Source organism: Callithrix jacchus, chromosome 20, assembly GCF_049354715.1.
Source record: "Callithrix jacchus isolate 240 chromosome 20, calJac240_pri, whole genome shotgun sequence".
Classification (NCBI taxonomy): Eukaryota; Metazoa; Chordata; class Mammalia; order Primates; family Cebidae; genus Callithrix; species Callithrix jacchus.
The window spans coordinates 40428627-40447613 of NC_133521.1; the positions used below are offsets into that span (position 1 = coordinate 40428627).

Sequence of the window (18987 nt, forward strand, 5' to 3'; positions counted from 1 at the left end):
ATTGATTGATTTCTGGGCTCTTTCTGTTGGATGACTTTGCCACCCCGGGAGTCCTTAATTCCACCTCGGGAGAAGAGAATCGATCACACAGGACATTCAGGGGGCATGTCCAGAAGAAGTGTGAATCCTTCCACCCTTATTCTGTTGGCCAGCACTTAATCCCACAGCTAAAATTGTTGTAATGGAGCCAGTAGCACCGAGTATAGCTCCTTTTGTGACGAGTAGCCAGAGACTAATCTCAATGACAGTTCTTATAGCTCAGAGAGCGATTTGCAAAGTCTAAAGCAAAGGTTTCCAACTCAAATGCATAGATGTCCAGGCTAGTGCTTAACTGAATAGAGTGAGCAGGAACAGTAACAGGGAATGGTGCTGAGAAGAAAAGCTTGGAGAGGTGCACTCTGTATAACATGATAATTTAAGTTGATGACAGACTTCTCTGGCTAAACTAACCACATCTGCTGGCCACATCCATCCCATATGCTGCCATTTGGCAACCCACAGTCTGAGAGAGAAGAAGAAAAAAATCCTTTCTCTGGAAGCAAACTCCAAAGTTGGCTATATTCTTGAATCAGTACCTGTCAGGATAAACATAAACCCTTTCTTTTTGAGATAGAAAGTTCTGTATTGCAGCAAGTAAATGGAAGCTAAAAAGAGAACCAGGTATGAAGAATGTGATTTGAGAATTTGGTTTCTGGGCACAAATATAGGTCAGTGGCTCCTGCATGGAAGACAGATCTTCGACCTCAGAGATCTGTCTCTTTAAAGGATGCTTGGTGTTCCACAAAGGTAACACAACGCAATCACAAAAGGTACTGACGTTCTTATTGTGCAGCTGATCCTGAGATGCAGATGCCCCATGATCTTCGACTGTCTGATTCAGGTCCCTGCTATATCCCTGGGCATAATCTGAACCGTCTATTTACTGAACAGTTTTATAATAACAACAAGAGTAATGATACGTTGGTAATATTTTTCAGACTCTACCCTGGAGAATATCAGTGAATCATGAATATGGATTTAAATATAATACATAGAACTAATATTAGCAAGCATTTATTGAGCGAGTACTGTGTACCAGGTACTACTTAAGGCTCTTTACAATAATTGACTCACTCAATTCTCATAACACAAAAGATACCATGACTTCCGTTTTTCAGCTTAGAAAACTGAACCAGTGTGGCTTAGACCTGTGCTTATAGTCTGTCTGAAACATGAATCTTTGTAGCAGGCTCATGGTCATTTTTAGATCATAGAAATCTTTTGGTAATCATGGAATTTGATTATTGCTGGGCTTTCAAAGGTGTCTCAGTTACCTCTTATTTATTAGGTACTCACTGATGCATAAATAGAAAAAAAAATGCCATAGAGGAAGATAATTATGGCCATAGCATTGAAGATGCATTTGGAATGATGCTCAGAGCACTATTCTGGAAAACTTACAGAGAGTTTAGGGAAAAGTATGTCTTTATATATGTGACATCTAATAATATTGGAGAAAGGGCTTTCCTGGTTTTGGAATAATATACAAGTACTAATTCTTACAACAATGAGGGGTACTGCTTAATGCTTTACATCCCATTACTAGACTTAGTTTGATTAAAATTGAAGTGTAGATATTGGTGGCAAGTTCAAGCATAGATGTTGTTTTGAATTTTGCTAAGAAATCAAGGGGCAATAGCTGTAACTAGAACATTCTACCACTATTGACTAGTAAGATATTCGGCTTCAGAAAAGTCCTGAATTAGCCTGGAGTCATTTTTAAATTCATTTTTGTAATTTCAGTGATGTGTTACATGAAATTCAAAGAGCCACAAAATAATTCATGTGTAAGCAAAGAGCGTGTTGGTTAAAAAGATGAGTCTGCATTTTCTCCCTTTACCCGATAATTCTTTTTTTTTAAATTTATTTATTTTACTTTAAGTGCACACCATATCTGGCATTTCTCCCCATGTTATCCCTCCCTACCCCTCCAACTGCCCCCAGTGTGTGATGCTTCCCTCCCTGTGTCCATGTGTTCTCATTGTTCAACACCCACCTATGAGTGAGAACATGTGGTATTTGATTCTCTGTTCCTGTGTCAGTTTGCTGAGAATGATGGTTTCCAGATTCATCCAAGTCCCTACAAAGAACATGAACTTATCGATTTTTATGGCTGCATAGTATTCCATGGTGTATATGTACCACATTTTCTTTGTCCAGTCTGTCATTGATGGGCATTTGGGTTGGTTCCAGGTCTTTGGTATTGTACACAGGGCTGCAATGAACATACATGTGCATGTGTCTTTATAGTAGAATAGTTTATAGTTCTTTTGGTATATACCCAGTAATGGGATTGCTGGGTCAAATGGAATTTCTGTTTCTAGATCCTTGAGAAATCGCCACACTGTCTTCCACAATGGTTGAACTAATTTACACTCCCACCAACTGTGTAAGAGTGTTCCTATTTCTCCACATCCCCTCCAGCATCTGATGTCTCCAGATTTTGTAATGATCGCCATTCTAACTGGTGTGAGATGATATCTCAGTATGGTTTTGATTTGCGTTTCTCTAATGACCAGTGATGATTCTTAACCATCTTTGAGATCTCAGTAGAAATGTCTCTTTTGTGGTTTTGCTTTCCTTGATACCCTAGATGAAGTTAGAATTCCCTATACCCCAACTTTTACATGCTCCCAAAGAGATCTGTATTGTCCTTTTAAGTTAAATTCCAATCTTGGTGAATCACTTAAATGATGATTTGTTCATGCCTCTCTTCTTTTCGAGACCATAATTATATTGAACAACTGTCGACTACTTATTCTGTGTAGCACTTTCGTCATTGCTTTGGATGCGTAGCAACGTCCTCACTGAATCCCAGGAGTCTAGTAGATGTTTGTGAATAAGTGAATGAATGATGCATGAGGAGTGAGTGAATGAATGAGTGATTTGACTAGTTCTTACCTCACTACGTCACCCCTGGCTTAGGAGTATACTGTGGACCTTTATGTTACAAATCATTTAACTTTAGTCTGGTAGGTGAAGTGTCCCAAGAATTTGTAAAGATAATGTGCCTTTGGAAGTTCTCCTACCACTCCCCACTTCCCTAAGTAAGAGTCAGCAACTGAAAAATATGTCTTTATTTATTATAACTCTAGAGGAATCCTGAATAGACCTTGCCAAGTAATCTCAGAGACTGAGCCACAGGTAGACAAAGATGGAGAACACAGGTCATCCACAGAGTACTGTTTCTCACCACTAACTGTGCTTTCTCTCAGTCCTGACGTTTTAAGCTCAGGATTCCAGGAGAAATTTCACCTTCCTTACTTCCTATGGGATATCCAGTTTCCTGGTCTGGGAGCTGAGAGCAGAATTAGCCAGTTAGAAGGTTAACGCATAATTGTAGGCACTGGGTGTTTGGAGGTGACCCTTGACCATTTGCTATTTAACTGAAGTAATGTTGGCTATTATAGATTTTCTGCTTGCAAAATCACCAGCAGATTTTTCTGACTCCTGCATCTGCATTCTGTGTATGTGCCACTTGGGATGCCGGCATTATGATTGCTTCCAGGGTGATCTAACCAGAGCCTGCTCTCATGACAAGAGAATCCATGATTCACAAGCAGAACTGTACAGATGGCAGACTACAGCATTCTTTTCCCTTAGATTTGAGGGTGATGATGTTGGTCAGGGTGATGACTCCCGTACTTCAATTTCTCTGATGTTGCTCAGGCCAGCCACATGGTGAACCCCCTGAGATTGATTCTTGCTCTCCTTCTTTGGGGTTCAGTGCACTTCAGAGGGCTGATATTTAGAGAGAAGCTCTGGTTCCACAGCTTCCAACCTTTTGACACTCCTTTGAGTTCTCTGGTAGGGATGATAATGAATTTTCTTCAACTCTCTGTGTGCAGTAGTTAGGACTTTGAGGTCGATGTTGAAGTTTTGTTTTCTAAGAAACAGGCACAGAGTTGAGCATTTGAATGCAACCAATTTGAGTGATGGCAGAGGTTGGTTTAAGAAAAATGCTAGCTGGGTGCAGTGGCTCACGCTTGTAATCTTAGCACTCTGGGAGTCTGAGATGGGTGGATCACTTGAGTTCAGGAGTTTGAGAGCAGCCTGGGTGACACAGTGAAACCTCCTCACTACAAAAAAAAAAAAAAAAAAAAAATAGAAAAATTAGCTGGGCATGGTGGCAAGTGCCTGTAGTGTCAGCTACTTGGGAGGCTAAGGTGGGAGGATTATTGCTTGAGCCCAGGAGTTTGAGGCTGCGGTAAGCCATGACTGCACTCTAGCCTGGGCAACACAGCAAGATCCAGTGTCAAAAAAAAAAAAAATTAAAGTTAAGAAATAGAAAAATACCAATAGGAAATGAGGAAATAAGTCAAGGAAGAGAAGGCAGGTAATGAATGTGAGTTATCAAGCCAGATACTCTGATAGACCTTGGCACTCAGTCCCAGGTGGAAACTGGGATAAAAAATGCATACCTCTGAGCCAGGCGCAGTGGCTCACGCCTGTAATCCCAGCACTTTGGGAGGCTGAGTGTGTGGATCACAAGGTCAACAGATCGAGACCATCCGGGTCAACATGGTGAAACCCCGTCTCTACTAAAAATACAAAAAATTAGCTGGGTATGGTGGCGCATGCCTGTAATCCCAGCTACTCAGGAGGCTGAGGCAGGAGAATTGCTTGAACCCAGGAGGCGGAGGTTGTGGTGAGCTGAGATTGCTCCATTGCACTCCAGCCTGGGTAACAAGAGTGAAACTCCATTTCAAAAAAAAAAAAAAATTGCATACCTCCAAGTCATCTCACCAGAGGGGTGAGAGAGCTGGGGTATTTGCACACCGTTCCCCATCAGTTATTGGTTATCGGTCACTCCCAGGATATTAATTTCCAAATACTCTCTTCTGCCACCATGCTCAGATAAAATACCTTTCCACAAGTTTTAGAGGCATATCTCAGTCAAAACCAAACAAACAAAAAAATCAAGTCTCACACACTGACACAGCAGGTCTGAGGGGAATGGTCAGGGCTCTCTAAGAAAGTGCCTTTCAGGACACTTGAACCTAGGTTTAGATATGGACTCCACCCATTCTAACGGTATGATCTTGGGCAAGCTTGTTAATCTTTCTAGAATTTCAGGTTTATCTTCTGTAAAATATGCCTTATAATGGTATATATTTCATAGCTTTTGCATATGATGAGTTTAGCACAGTGATGGCCAAATAATTAAAAATGGTAGCTTTTATTTGCTAAGTGTCATGGGGCCTCTTCTCTGTCCCAGTGTGTGTGGTAGATGCTCAGTAGAAATGGTGGTTGGTGGTGGGGAGGAGGTAATCCCTGCTTTTATGAGCTTGTAGACTTTGCCTACTAAACCTTAAGACCGTTTCTTATTTCACTAAGTTACACCATGCCCTGGAGAGAATCACATATATTCCATACATTATTTTCCAAATCATATAACCTAATTTTTTTTACCATTAGATGAAGTGTCTCAGGCATCTGCAAAGGCAAAACTGCACCTTTGAAAGCAATTCTAAATTTTAAGTTTCCTAGTAGCCAAATGTACAAAAGAAACTGGTAGAATTAATTTTAATAACATACGTAACATAGCTCCATATGTAAATAACACAGCTCCATATGTAAAATATTGTCATTTCAATGTGTAACTAATATAAAATTATAAACCATTTTACATTCTTTTTCTTATTTAGACATTGAAATCCAATTTGCATTTTATACTTACAACATGTCAATGTCAGACCTACAACTTTTAAAGTACTCAGTATCCACTGGTGGCTCATGGCCGCCATACTGGGCCACAGTGAATGTTTAACAGGCCCTGGATTCCTTTTAGAAGTAAATTCCAACAGAATAGTTTCATTTTCTCTGTTCTCCTCTTCATAGATGACAGTGCTTCTTTGCTTGTATAAAAATGAAGTTGGTTTTAGCTTAGGCATCATGGAAAATTGACAGTTTCTGTAATATAATTTCACACATGGAAACCATGGTGAGAATCGTAGCAGGTGTAAAAATCTGACGAAGTTATTTCTTTAACTGCAATTTAATGGAAACTGCAGCAGCTGTTGCCATTTGCATGTTCTCCAAATCTCAGTGCCAAAAAGAATTGTTGGCAGCCACTGGAAAAGTATCAACTTACCTCTTCATTTGGGACATGAAATCAGAACCTCAGCTTATTTCTAAAAGTTGTAGATTTGGTGAAAGTTAGCAGGGCAAACACACAAGCCGCTATTAAAATATAGATGACTTTGGTTTTCTCAGGTGCTGCTGCTAACATCTGCAGAAGATTTGGACTGCACTCCTGGATTTCAGCAGAAACTGTTCCATATCAATCAGCCAGCTGAATTCATTGAGGACCAGTCAATTCTAAACTGTAAGCAATGACACTCGAAGATGCTTTTAGACTGTTCTCATATTTGAATTTACTAGTGTTTATGAATGTGCCTCAGAATGTGGTATTTCCTAAACTAAGCATTTTCTGATTATTTTTCTTATGTCACTGCTTGACCCAGGTGCAAGTTCTTGAATTAGGGCCTGGCCAACTTAGAGGTTTTAATAGGGTGATATACATCACTTTTTAGTATTTTATCATTGGTATTTCCAGACATTGGTATTCCCAGAAAAGGGTGCTGTCAGCCTCCAACGGGAGTTGTACACTGTGCAGAGGAAATGAAATTCATTTCCCCTGGGCAGACCCCCAAGAGCAAAATCATTGCCTTCTTCCCGATTGCTGTTCTACCTATAGTTTCTCATACATAGTATTGATCAAAATAATGGTAAGAGCATGACATCGGCTTCCGGGGATTTTTAGACATAAGAATCAAAAACTCTTATTCTTAAGACTAATAAGATGGTCTTTAGAAAGATTCTAAACCTCCACTAATTATTCTATGGATTAAACTCAAATCCTCTCAAATTCCAATTGATTTATTTAAAATATGCATCCCTCATATCTGTGGTTATGATCTCTTTTATTTTTAATGTCAATATTATATTATTTTGTCTTTAATAAGTGTTCAGGCACATTGCTAAATGTGTAACAAGTACAGTTTTAGCACAATAGAATTTAAACTTGATGGTACACAAATAGCCATTTAATTGTGAGCTCGAGTGCCTTCCTTACTGATTGGAAATGAATAATATGGAAACAATTGATCTAAACTGATCAGATGCAGCCTGGCATGATGGCTAATGCCTGTAATCCCAGCACTTTGGGAGGCCAGGGAAGATGGATGGCTTGAGGTCAGGAGTTCGAGACCAGCCTGGGCAATCTGGTGAAACCCCATCTCTACTAAATATACAAAACTTAGCTGGGCATGATGGCACATGGCTATAATCCCAGCTACTTGGGAGGCTTAGGTAGGAGAATCACTTGAACCTGGGAGGTGGAGGATGCAGTGAGCCGAGATCTTACCACTGCACTCTAGCCTGGGTGACAGAGTTAGATAGTCTCAAAAAAAAAAAAAGAATAAAATAAGATAAACCGATCAGATTCTCCAAAGTCTTTTCAAGGAAGGTGATTCTGCACTGGCCTTTATTGTCTCAGGTTTGCCTTCCACACTAGCTAAGTTCCTTCAGTCCTATACTATGTGGCTGGGAAGTTTAAAGGAAAGAAATGAAGAAAGAAAACAGCACACGTGACTGGATTATTCGGTGAGGCTGGGACACACTCTAAGAGTTAAAAGCAACGCAATAATGAAGATGCACTGTTGAGCATCAAGGGAGCTGTCCAAGGTGAAGCCCATGCACCTCCTGATAAAATGACGCCGATGAAATTATTTCAATAATTAGAGTCTGTAATGACAAGGTGCAGGGCTGGCACAATAAGTGAATTTCAATATGTGATTTTCTGCTAATTTGATCTCTGAGTGTGACTCCTGGGTCAGGCCATCAGAACCCCTCATTTGTCTTTTCATTTTTGTATTTATCCTAATCAATATATTTCAAACACAACTTGATTTGTGAGAACCATTTTTCTGGCTCTCCTCTCCTCTCTTTCTCTATCTTCCTTTTATTTTTTCTTTCCAAGTGATTATCCCAAATGGCATCTATGTTAACAGGCTTGGAAATGCGAAGCCACCCTGAGTATGGAAATTAATAGAGTTGGTATGCAAAGTAGACCTATAAATGTGATTGCTTCTGTAATCTTCATGCTACCAAAGAGCTTTAAATTCACTGCTGAGAAGCTGGAAACAATCATACTTTGGGGGATCTTTTTTTAATTTAAAGTAGGCCATACTGTACATTCCAATATCACAGTTGTATGTGTGTGTGTGTATGTGTGTGTGTGTGTGTGTGTGTGCTTTAATCCCCTAAGTAATTAAGTGGGCTATGGTTATTGGTTCTGGGTAAGCTAGTAAATGCTAAATGGGACTAGGTTGATTATCAATGATAACACATTTAGAAAAAGTCAGTGATATGAGAATTGAGGACACTTAAATTTTTATGCTTGTGTATGAATTGTTGGGTCAGCAAAATTTGATTAGTCTCTCTCAGTGAAACCATATGTCCGTATATATTACTAGAGTAACAAAGAATACACAGCAGATCTGGTTAGGGACTGTCAAGTTCATCTCAAAGCAATGAACATATTATGAATGTAGAGACTACAGGTAAGGTTGATTGTGGCTAAATGAGGAAGAAGTTTGTCATAGTCTTGAGAATCCCTATTGAAAATAATTTAGGAAAATCTGGATTTCCAGAAGTACGAGCAGTGTTTTGCTTTATTCCACTTGCAAGTGGAAGTAAAAAGCCCCACATGTTAAATGAACTTTTATACCTAACCAACCAATATTTTAAGCTAGTCTCTCTACCTCGCTCCCTCTCTTTCTCTCTCTCGATCTTGCCTCTCTCATTCTTAGATTATTTCATGTATTTCTTATAATGCAAAACAAAACCCTTCCATCTCGGAAAAATGTGGTTAATTAAGAAACCAATGACTTGTATGTGCTATCGAATTGAAGACTCTCCTGGCACAAGGCTAAATCTGAATGAAAAATGAAAAGAACCAAACAGAACCAAAACATTTAAAATGCTTCGATTACCATTTCCTGGATCATTGCATACCGAAGATCCAGGGAATGGTTAGGGATATTTTAGTGTCATATGAATATAGGTCAATGTTGTACACAATAAGAAAACTAGTTGCATCATCTTGTGCCCTGCTCACGACATTTGACCTTTATATTCCTTTATCTTTGGTTATAAATCTTTGGGAACTTTCGTGTGGCAGAGGGTGTAAGCAGAGCATAATGAATCAATTTATGTCTGTTCTCTTCACTCTTCTTTAAAGTTGTCTGAAAGTGCTGTCTCTTTGCCTGACAGACACAGTATATCTCCCCCTCCCCAGGACTTGTATTCATCCAATTCTGTGTTCAGCTTTTAGCAGGTTATGGGGATGTTTATTCTGTGGATGGCTTCCTGCTATCTTTGTTCAGACAGTAATATTTCCTTTCATCCTTTTTCATCTTCCTCCTCAATTTTCAATGACTTATCTTTTTCTACTTTAACTGTTACTAATGGTCACCTCCAATCCTTTTATTTCCCTAATATTTTATTCACTGTTATCTCTGATACATCTTTCTCTCAGTTGTTCTAAAGCCTTTTATTTCCTTCACATCTGAATCACTCTTTATTCTACTTTCCTCTCCACTAACTAGACTTGCTTTCGTCTTAAAAAAGCCATTTTTCAACAAGCTGCTGGGATCAAAACATAGCATTCAGCTATTTCTTCTCACATAACCAGGGGGGCTCTTTATTGCATCTTTCAGAGAATAATGCAAAGCCCCCAACTCATGATAACTTGGGTGAAACTTTCTTGGCTTCATCTCAGTCTTGAAAGTTTATCTGGGAAAACATGATTCTTCCCATTTTTCAATGAGAAGTACAAGAAAAAAGGAGAAGTCAGCTTAGAAGGCAACAACTCAGAAAGCAGGCATCCATTTAAGGTCTTCGAACTCGGAAAGGAATCTGTAAAAAGTTTATGGGAGGGGTTTTCTAGCAGCCAGGAGCCCACAGCTCCCTCAAATTACCCAGCATGGTAGCTCTTGCTTTTTCCCAAACATGACAATTGTGTGATTCTGAGAGCTGGCATCTTGGTACCACCAGAATTGGACAGCAACCCTGGTTACATCTTGATACCTGGAACAGAAGATCCCCAGTCTTCGAAGAATAGCTGTCTTGCACAACTGACCAGCCACCTAGCTGAGTTGGGAAGATGCCGAGTGATAAAACCTGACTGTCCTACATTCTGCAAAATTATAAAACAGAATAGTCTGTCTTGCTACCATCAGCTCAAACAGATTTTTTTTCCAGCAAATGGAGGAATATGTGGTCATTGAGCTCATTAGGAGAAACCATACGCTTGACCTCCAGCCTCTATTAGTAGGGGATGAGTCCAGCCTTTGGTGTCTGGAAAGGAGACCTCCATTGGCCACCTAGCCATTATTAGAACTGTGCTTTTTTTTTTTTTTTGAGACGGAGTTTCGCTCTTGTTACCCAGGCTGGAGTGCAATGGCGTGACCTCGGCTCACCGCAACCTTCCCCTCCTGGCTTCAGGCAATTCTCCTGCCTCAGCCTCCTGAGTAGCTGGGATTACAGGCACGCGCCACCGTGCCCAGCTAATTTTTGTATTTTTAGTAGAGACGGGGTTTCACCATGTTGACCAGGATGGTCTCGATCTCTTGACCTCGTGATCCACTAGCCTCGGCCTCCCAAAGTGCTGGGATTACAGGCTTGAGCCACCGCGCCTGGCCAGAACTGTGCTTTTTTTTTTTTTTTTTACCCTTGTTCATTCTTTATGGGTCACTTCTCTTAGGCCACCTACACGCGAACATAGACACATAGATAAACAGACGGAAATCATAGCAGCTAAGTTTACCTACAATACAACTTGCCTCACATATTTAGTAAAGAACCTACATTAACCAGAGCAGGCTCAGCTAAGCCATAGGGTCAAACAACCCCAAAGACTTGACACAATGCAAGTTTATTTCTCACTCCGATCATGTGGATGCAGTTGGGCTGTTCTCCTAGGTAAATCTCCTCCCAGTGGTTGCCCTCTATGAAGGAACTTGATGTCCCAGGCTACTTTCAACTTGGTCCTGCCGTCTTGTAGCTTCTAGCTTTTATCACTGAGCTGGCAGACAGGGGAATAAGAAAGAGTATGGGGAGGTCAGTGCAGATGCTTACCTACCTCAGCCCCAAAGTGGCCATATCATTTCTGCTCACATTCTATTATAAGATCTAGTCATGACAGCCAGCCTAACTGTGAAGGAGGCTGGCAAACATAGAAGAACACATGGGTATTGCTGCATGATCGCAGTCTGTACAAAGATCCTAACGAAATGATGCTGCCTGTGTCAGAAAGAGACATAGAGACAGAAATAGACCACAAAGGAGCCACCTGTCTCAGAGCAACCAGGGCCTGCATAGGATGAAGTTGGTCAGTTTAAGCAGGAGAGCAAGGTCATGCACCTGTGACTATGTCCTGCTCTCCTTAGTAGGGAAATCTTCCCACTGAACAGAATTAACTTCCTAGAAACACTAGAAACTTCTCTCCCTGTGCCCTGTTAGAAACACTAGGGGAGGGACCGCACCTACTGATGGTTCTAGTAAAGATGGGCTCCGGTTGCTTCTTTCAAATGCTTACAATACTGTGGTTAAGATCACAGAGTTTTAAACTCATATTAACTAGAGTTCAAATGTGCACACAGTCATTTATTAGCTCCATGGCCATGAGTGAGTTATTTGAATCCTCCAAGTTTGAATTATCTCATCTCTGTAAGAAGAATAATGGCAGTCCCTGCTTCTAGAGCCGATGCATCAACTAATGGCAAACATGCTTAGAACACAGTCACAAATACACGGAAGCTGCCGAGTATTATTGCCATCTTATTATTGCTGTTACTATTGTTATTAATTATCTCTACTTTTATTCATAGACCTTAGCTAGATCCACTTTTCTTATAATGGCCATCTGAAATTTTGAAGAAAAATCGCACTTTGGGAGGCCGAGGTGGGTGGATCACAAGGTCAAGAGATCGAGACCACCCTGGTCAACATGGTGAAACCCCGTCTCTACTAAAAATACAAAAAATTAGCTGGGCATGGTGGCGCGTGCCTGTAATCCCAGCTGCTCAGGAGGCTGAGGCAGGAGAATTGCCTGAACCCAGGAGGTGGAGGTTGCGGTGAGCCGAGGTCGCGCCATTGCACTCCAGCCTGGGTAACAACAGTGAAACTCCGTCTCAAAAAAATAAATGAATAAATAAATGAAGAAAAATCATGTGGGCCATTAAAAATATGAAGAGATGAAGAAGCGACTAAAGCCATGATCCTAGTGTACTTGAACTTCATGGACCAGTAATTTTTTTTAATTTTAGATTGATGAGAGTATATTTTAAAGAAATATTGCTAAGCCTGGGTATGAATTGTAAAAATGTAAGTAAATGAAGAGGGAAAAATACTACCACCATTTACTTTTGCCAGGCTTTTCTTTTAAAAGGTCACCTGGCATCAAAAACAAACATAAAAAGAGTAAAGACTAGTTACAGAAGAAAAGTCAGTTCTTTGAGTACATTTTGCTTTGTAAAAAATGTAAAAAACATTCTTATTTACCTAACTTTTGTGGAAACCATTGATCTAAGGTATTAGGTTGATGTCACCCTTTTTCCTCTTGACTTTTCTGATATTTTTCTGAAATTTTAATATGTTAATGTTTCCAAAGAGGCGGGGATAGTTCTTAGGAGACTTTTTCATGAAGGGCCACATGCCAATGCTGATAAAAGTGACTGTTTCTAGGTAATGTGACAAGCATATGCATGTTAAGAGCTATGTAGTCTATTTTCATACTTTATAAATTGCCTCAGACTGGGCAATTTGTAAAGAAAAGAGGTTTAATTGGCTTACAGTTCAGCATGGCTGAGGTAAGGCCTCAGGAAACTACCAATCATGGCAGAAGGCAAAGAGGAAGAAGCAAAACTCATTTTTCACAAGGTGGCAGGAAGGAGAAGTGCTGAGATAAGGGGCAAGAGTCCCTTATGAACCTGTCAGTTCTCATGAGAACTCACTTACTAGCATGAGGCATGGAGAAAACCACCTCCGTGATTCAATCACCTCAATGTGGTCTCTCCCTTGACACGTGAGGATTGTGGGAATTAAGGGGATTGCAATTCAAGATGAGATTTGGCTGGTAACACAGAGCCAGACCATATTATTCTGCCCCTGGTTCCTGTCAAATCTCACGTCCCTTTCACGTTTCTAAACCAATCACATTTTCCCAACAGTTCCCCAAAGCCTTAATTCATTACAGCATTAACCCAAAAGTCCAAGTACAAAATCTCAACTGAGACAAGGCAAGTCCCTTCCACCTACAAGCCTGTAAAATCAAAAGCAAGTTAGTTGATTTCTGGATATAGTGGAGGTACAAATATTGAGTAAATACACTCATTCCAAATGCAAAAAATTGGCCAAACCAAAGTGTCTACAAAATCCAGTAGGAACAGACACAACTTCAAGCTCTGAAATGATCTCCTTTGACTCCATTTCTCACATCCAGGTCACACTGATATAAAACATTGGTTCCCACAGCCTTGGGCAGCCCCACCCCTGTGACTTTGCAGGGTACAGCCTCCCTCCCAGCTGCTTTCATGGGCTGGCACTGAGTGTCTATGGATTTTCCAGAAGCACAGTGCAAGCTGTCAGTGGATTTACCATTCTGGGGTCTGGAGGATGGTGGCCCTGTTCTTAGAACTCCACTAGGCAGCGCCCCAGTGAGGAGTCTGTGTGAGGGCTTCAGTCCCACGTTTCCCTTCTGCACTGCCCTGACAGAAGTTCTCCATGAGGGCTCTGCCCCTGCAACAAACTTCTACCTGAACATCCAGGCATTTCCATATATCCTCCAAAATCTAGGCAGAGGTTCCCACACCTTAGTTTTTGACTTTTGTGCACCTGTAGGCCCAACACATGTGTTATCTAACAAGGCTTGAGGCACACACCCTCTGAAGCAGTAGCCTAAACTACATTTTGACCCCCTTTTGCCATGGGCTGAAATGTAGGGCACCAAGTCCCAAGACTGTACAAAGTGGCAAAGCCCTGGGCCTGGCACATGAGACCATTTTTTCCTCCTAGGACTCAGGCCTTGGTGATAGGAGGGGCTGCCTTGAAGACCTCTAACATGGCCTGGAGACATCTCCCTCTTACCACACCCCCCAACCATTGTCTTGGCGATTAACGTTTGACTCCATGTTACTTATGCAAATTTCTGCAGCTGGCTTGAATTTCTCCTCAGAAAGTGTTTTTTTCTTTTCTGTTGCACCTTCAGGCTGCAAATTTTCCAAACATTTATGCTCTGCTTCCCGTTTAAACATAAGTTCCAATTTCAAATCATCTTTTTGTGAATACATAAAGCTGAATGCTTTAAGAGCACCTATGTCATGCTTGAATGCTTTGCTGTTTAGAAATTTCTTCTGCCAGATACCCTAAATTGCCTCTCTCAAGTTCAAAGTTCTGCACAACCCTAGGGCAGGGGCAAAATGCTGCCAGTCTCTTTGCCAAAGCAAAGCAAGAATCACCTCTACTCCAGTTTCCAACAAGTCCTCATCTCCATCTGAGATCATATCAGCCTGGACTTCATTGTCCATATTCTATCAGCATTTTGGTCAAAGCCATTTACAAGTCCCTAGGAAGTGCCAAACTTTCCCACATCTTCCTGTCTTCCTCTGAGCCCTCCAAACTGTTCCAGCCTCTGCCTGTTACCCAGTTCCAAAGTTGCTTTCTGATTTTTGGGCATCCTTATAGCAGCACCCCACTCTACTGGTACCAATTTACTTTGTTAGTCTGTTTTTGTTTTTTTGAGATGGAGTCTCATTCTGTTACCCAGGCTGGAGTGCAGTGGCATGATCTTGGCTCACTGCAACCTCCTCTGCCTCCTGGTTTCAAGCAATTCTCCTGCCTCAGCCTCCCAAGTAGCTGGGACTACAGGCACGCATCACCATGCCTGGCTAATTTTTTATAGTTTTAGTAGAGACAGGGTTTAACCATGTTGGCCAGACTGGGCTCTTATTAGTCTGTTTTTATACTGCTATGAAGAACTACCTGAGACTGGGCAATGTATAAAGGAAAGAGTTCAATTGACTCACAGTTCAGTATGGCTGGGGAAGCCTTAGAAAACTTACAATTATGGTTGAAGGCCAAGAGAAAGCAAGGCACCTTCTTCACATAAAGGCCTCCCTGTCCTTGATGACTGACATTTACTGTGTGCTCCCTAGTGTGTTGAAGGCCATCTTGAGCCTCACAGCTCTTGGGGGAAAGGTACTCTTATCTGCCTATTTTACAGGTGAGGACTTTAAAGGCTGAGCTAGGTGAAGCAATGAACCCGAGATCATACTGCTTGTAATTGGTGGTGTCCAAATTTGTACCCAGGATTTTAGGGCCCTGGTTTTTATCCAAAGTTCTCTGTCGTAGTGTCTCTTAGTTTTTTTTTTTTGTTTTTTTTTTTTTTTATGTTGGTGGTGATACATCAAGGAAATTTGCCACTTTATTTTCCCATCGCTTTTATCAACCTGGATGAGATAATTAGAATTGCTGCTGCATATTTGTTGCTACTCATAGCCAAGTTCATCTTTTCTCTGTATTATAGAATTAGCTTTTTCTTTGATTTGGATGGATCCAGTGCCAGGCTGTCCATGACCCTTCACTCTTAGCTTTCTACCCTCTCCGTGAGTGTCTTTCACCAAGATGTTGCTTGGTCATGTCACCATGACACTGACCTTGGTTAGCAGCCAGGTCCTCGATGGAGTGTGTGGAATCGCATTAATCATATTTGTACTTAACACACATGAGTCATGGCTTTTGAGGGTGCTTTTAATTGACTATAAATCAAGCAAGGAACTTGAAAAATGAACGCAATTAATGAAAAAGCATGTGAGAGGTATTTTGCATCCTAAGGGAGGAAATACATCCTCAGTGAATTAAATGTCAAAATAAAGGCCCTTTTGACCCTGCTGAAAAGATTTCATTTGGATAGTAATAAATGGATGAACTTTCCAACCTTGCAGGTGAAGAAATGCCTGTTTGCTGAGTTCAAGCTGCCTGAGGCTTTTGTCTGTCTACATTCTCTATCTTGAGAACTTCCTAGGTTCTTGTACTTTTGCTTTCATTTTTTTTTTGTGATTTTTTAAAAATAACAGTGATAATTCACTTTTTGTTTTCTGGTCATCCTTCACATAAGGTTTTATTTACTTTGGGGTTGGGAAACCAATTAATCAATTAGTGAGGTTATATAACATCACCTGCACACTGTAGTCTGGATACAGCTGGACAAAATTGGGGTTTCAAGTAGTGTATTTGTTTTAGTCTGTTGTGATGAGCCAAGGAAAATTACTCTGGCACTGCCTAATTCACTCTATCATTATTAACTTGATGATACATTGGGTCAGAATATGGACTCCTATTTACATTAGTAAGAGTTTTTTCCTATATTTTAACAGAGCTCCATAGAAATGTAATGCTTTTACAGGTTTTCCTTTCCCGCCTACCAACTTATTTGTAACAATCTAGTAATAAGTCAATTAATAATAATTAGGAACCTCATAAATGCATTATACTACCGACCTAACAAATGTGACATACTATAATAAAATGACTCTAGGGTAACAAATGAACATATGTACACATCAAAGACAGACATACCAAAATGTTTAGGGATCCTTCCATTGGACTTGGGCCCTAACTTGTTCCTTAAGGAATGGGAAGCACAAGAAGTAACAGAGTGAGAAGGTGTTCCCAGAGGAGGAACTTAAACACAGGTGGAGTCCCCTTCGCATAAGTTTTCTTATCAGTAGAATGGAAGAAATAAATAGACCAGAGGTATCATACTGTTGCCCTTGGGCTAAATTTGTCTCATAGATATGTCCTGTTTGGCTGCTCAGTGTAAGAATTGGAGGTGTTTGATAAAAGGAATTTGTCATTAACATTTTGAATTTCACCTTTAGAAATTCCCAATTTCTGGGCAGTGTTGCATTGTCTTCAGGGCATAGACCCCAGAGGTCAGCTGCCTGGGTCAAATCTAAGGCCGATCCTTTACCAACTGAGTAACTTTGGCAAGTTGGGAAAAACAAAACAAAAAAACTCACTATGGTTTTATTTTCTCATCTGGAAAATTAATATTACGATGGCAGCAATCTCAGTAGGTTGTTTTGAGGAATAAATGTGAATCTATACATAATAACTGCTACACTGTGGAATTACTATCATCATCATCATCATCATCATCATTATTTGAGGCAGTCTCTCCCTGTCACCCAGGCTGGAGTGCAGCGGCACAATCTCAGCTCACTGCAACCTCTGCCTCCTAGGTTCAAGCAGGTCTTGTGCCTCAGCCTCCCTAGTAGCTGAGACTACAAGAGTGTACCACCACACCTAGCTAGTTTTTGTAATTTTAATAGAGACAGAGTTTTGCCATGTTGGCCAGGCTGGTCTTGAACTCCTGGCCTCAAGCTATCTTCCTGATTGGACCTCCCAAAATGTTGGGATCATAAGTGTGAGTCACTGCACTCAGCAGAATTTTTTTTTTTTTTTAACATAAGTCAAATGTAGTAGTTAGAAATGGGGAGGGGTAGAACAACGAGTTTGATCTGTAATTTTATCTTTATTAAAATACCAATGACATTCTTCACAGAAAAAGAAAAAATAATCCTAAAATTTATATGGAACCCCAAAAGACCCAGGTTAGCAGAAGCCATCATGAACAAAAGAAACAAAGTTAGAAGTATTATGTTATTTGACTTCCAGCTATACTATAAAACTATAGTAACAAAAACAGTGTGTTAATGGCATAAAAGCAGACACATAGACCAAAGGAACAGAATAATAAACTCAGAAATCCATGCATTTACAGTGAACTCATTTTTGACAAAAGTGCCAAGAACATACCTTGGGGGAAAGGACAGTCTTTTCAAAAATGCTGCTGGGAAAACTGGATATCCTTATGCAGAAGAATAATAGACCCCTATCTCTTGCCATATAAAAAAGAAAGCAAATCAAAGTGAATTAAAGACTTAAATATAACCTGAAACTCTGAAACGACTTCAAGGAAACATTGGGGGAAATACTCCAGGACATTGGTCTGGACAAAGGTTTCTTAAGACCTGAAAAGTACAGGAAAGTAAAACAAAAATGGACCAATGGGGTCGTACCAAGTTAAAAAGTTACTGCAGAGCAAAGGAAACAATCAAAATGAAGTGACAACCCATAGAATGGAAGAAAATATTTGAGAACCAGCCATTTAATGATGGATTACTAGCCAGAATATATGAGGAAGTCAAACAATTCAATAGAAAAAATAATAATCTCATTAAAAATGGGCAAAAGATATGAATTGATATTTCTCAAAAGAACACAAATGGCTAACAGGTGTATGAAAAAATGCCCACTATCACTAATCATCAGAGAAATGCAAATCAAAAAATGTAGAAACATCTCTCACTGCAGTTAAAAAGGCTTTTATTCAAAAGATGGGCAGTAATGAGTGCTGGTGAGGGTGTAGAGAAAGGGATACCTCATAAACTGTTGGTGGGAACGTAAATTACTACAGCCACTATGCCGAACGGTATGGAGAGTCCTCAAAAAACTAGAAATAGAACCACCATGTGACCCAGCAGGAGACTGCTGGGTATACAGCCAAAAGAAAGCAAATCAGTATATCAAAGAGATGTTTGCATTCCCATGTTTATCACAGCACTCTTCACAGTAGCCAAGATTTGGAAGCAACCTAAGTATCCATGGACAGACGAATGGATAAAGAAACTGTGATGCATACATGCGACAGAGGACTGTGGAGTCATAAAAAAGAACTCGGCCGGGTGCTGTGGCTCATGCCTGTAATCCCAGCACTTTGGGAGGCCGAGGCGGGCAGATCACGAGGTCAAGAGATCGAGACCATCCTGGCCAACGTGGTGAAACTGCGTCTCTACTAAAAAATATAAAAATTAGCTG

The 18987-nt window shown here is 40.4% G+C and overlaps 1 protein-coding gene across 3 annotated transcripts in view; it reads left to right on the forward strand.

Moving 5' to 3' along the window:
- The window catches only part of CDH13 (cadherin 13), a 1362211-nt gene that overhangs the window by 354254 nt on the left and 988970 nt on the right, over positions 1–18987 (forward strand). For all 3 annotated transcript variants that reach the window (XM_078357844.1, XM_078357843.1, XM_008986283.5), the window contains one exon: positions 6256–6367. In XM_078357844.1, the coding sequence (XP_078213970.1) occupies positions 6256–6367 (112 nt within the window). The remainder of the gene's footprint in view (positions 1–6255; positions 6368–18987) is intronic.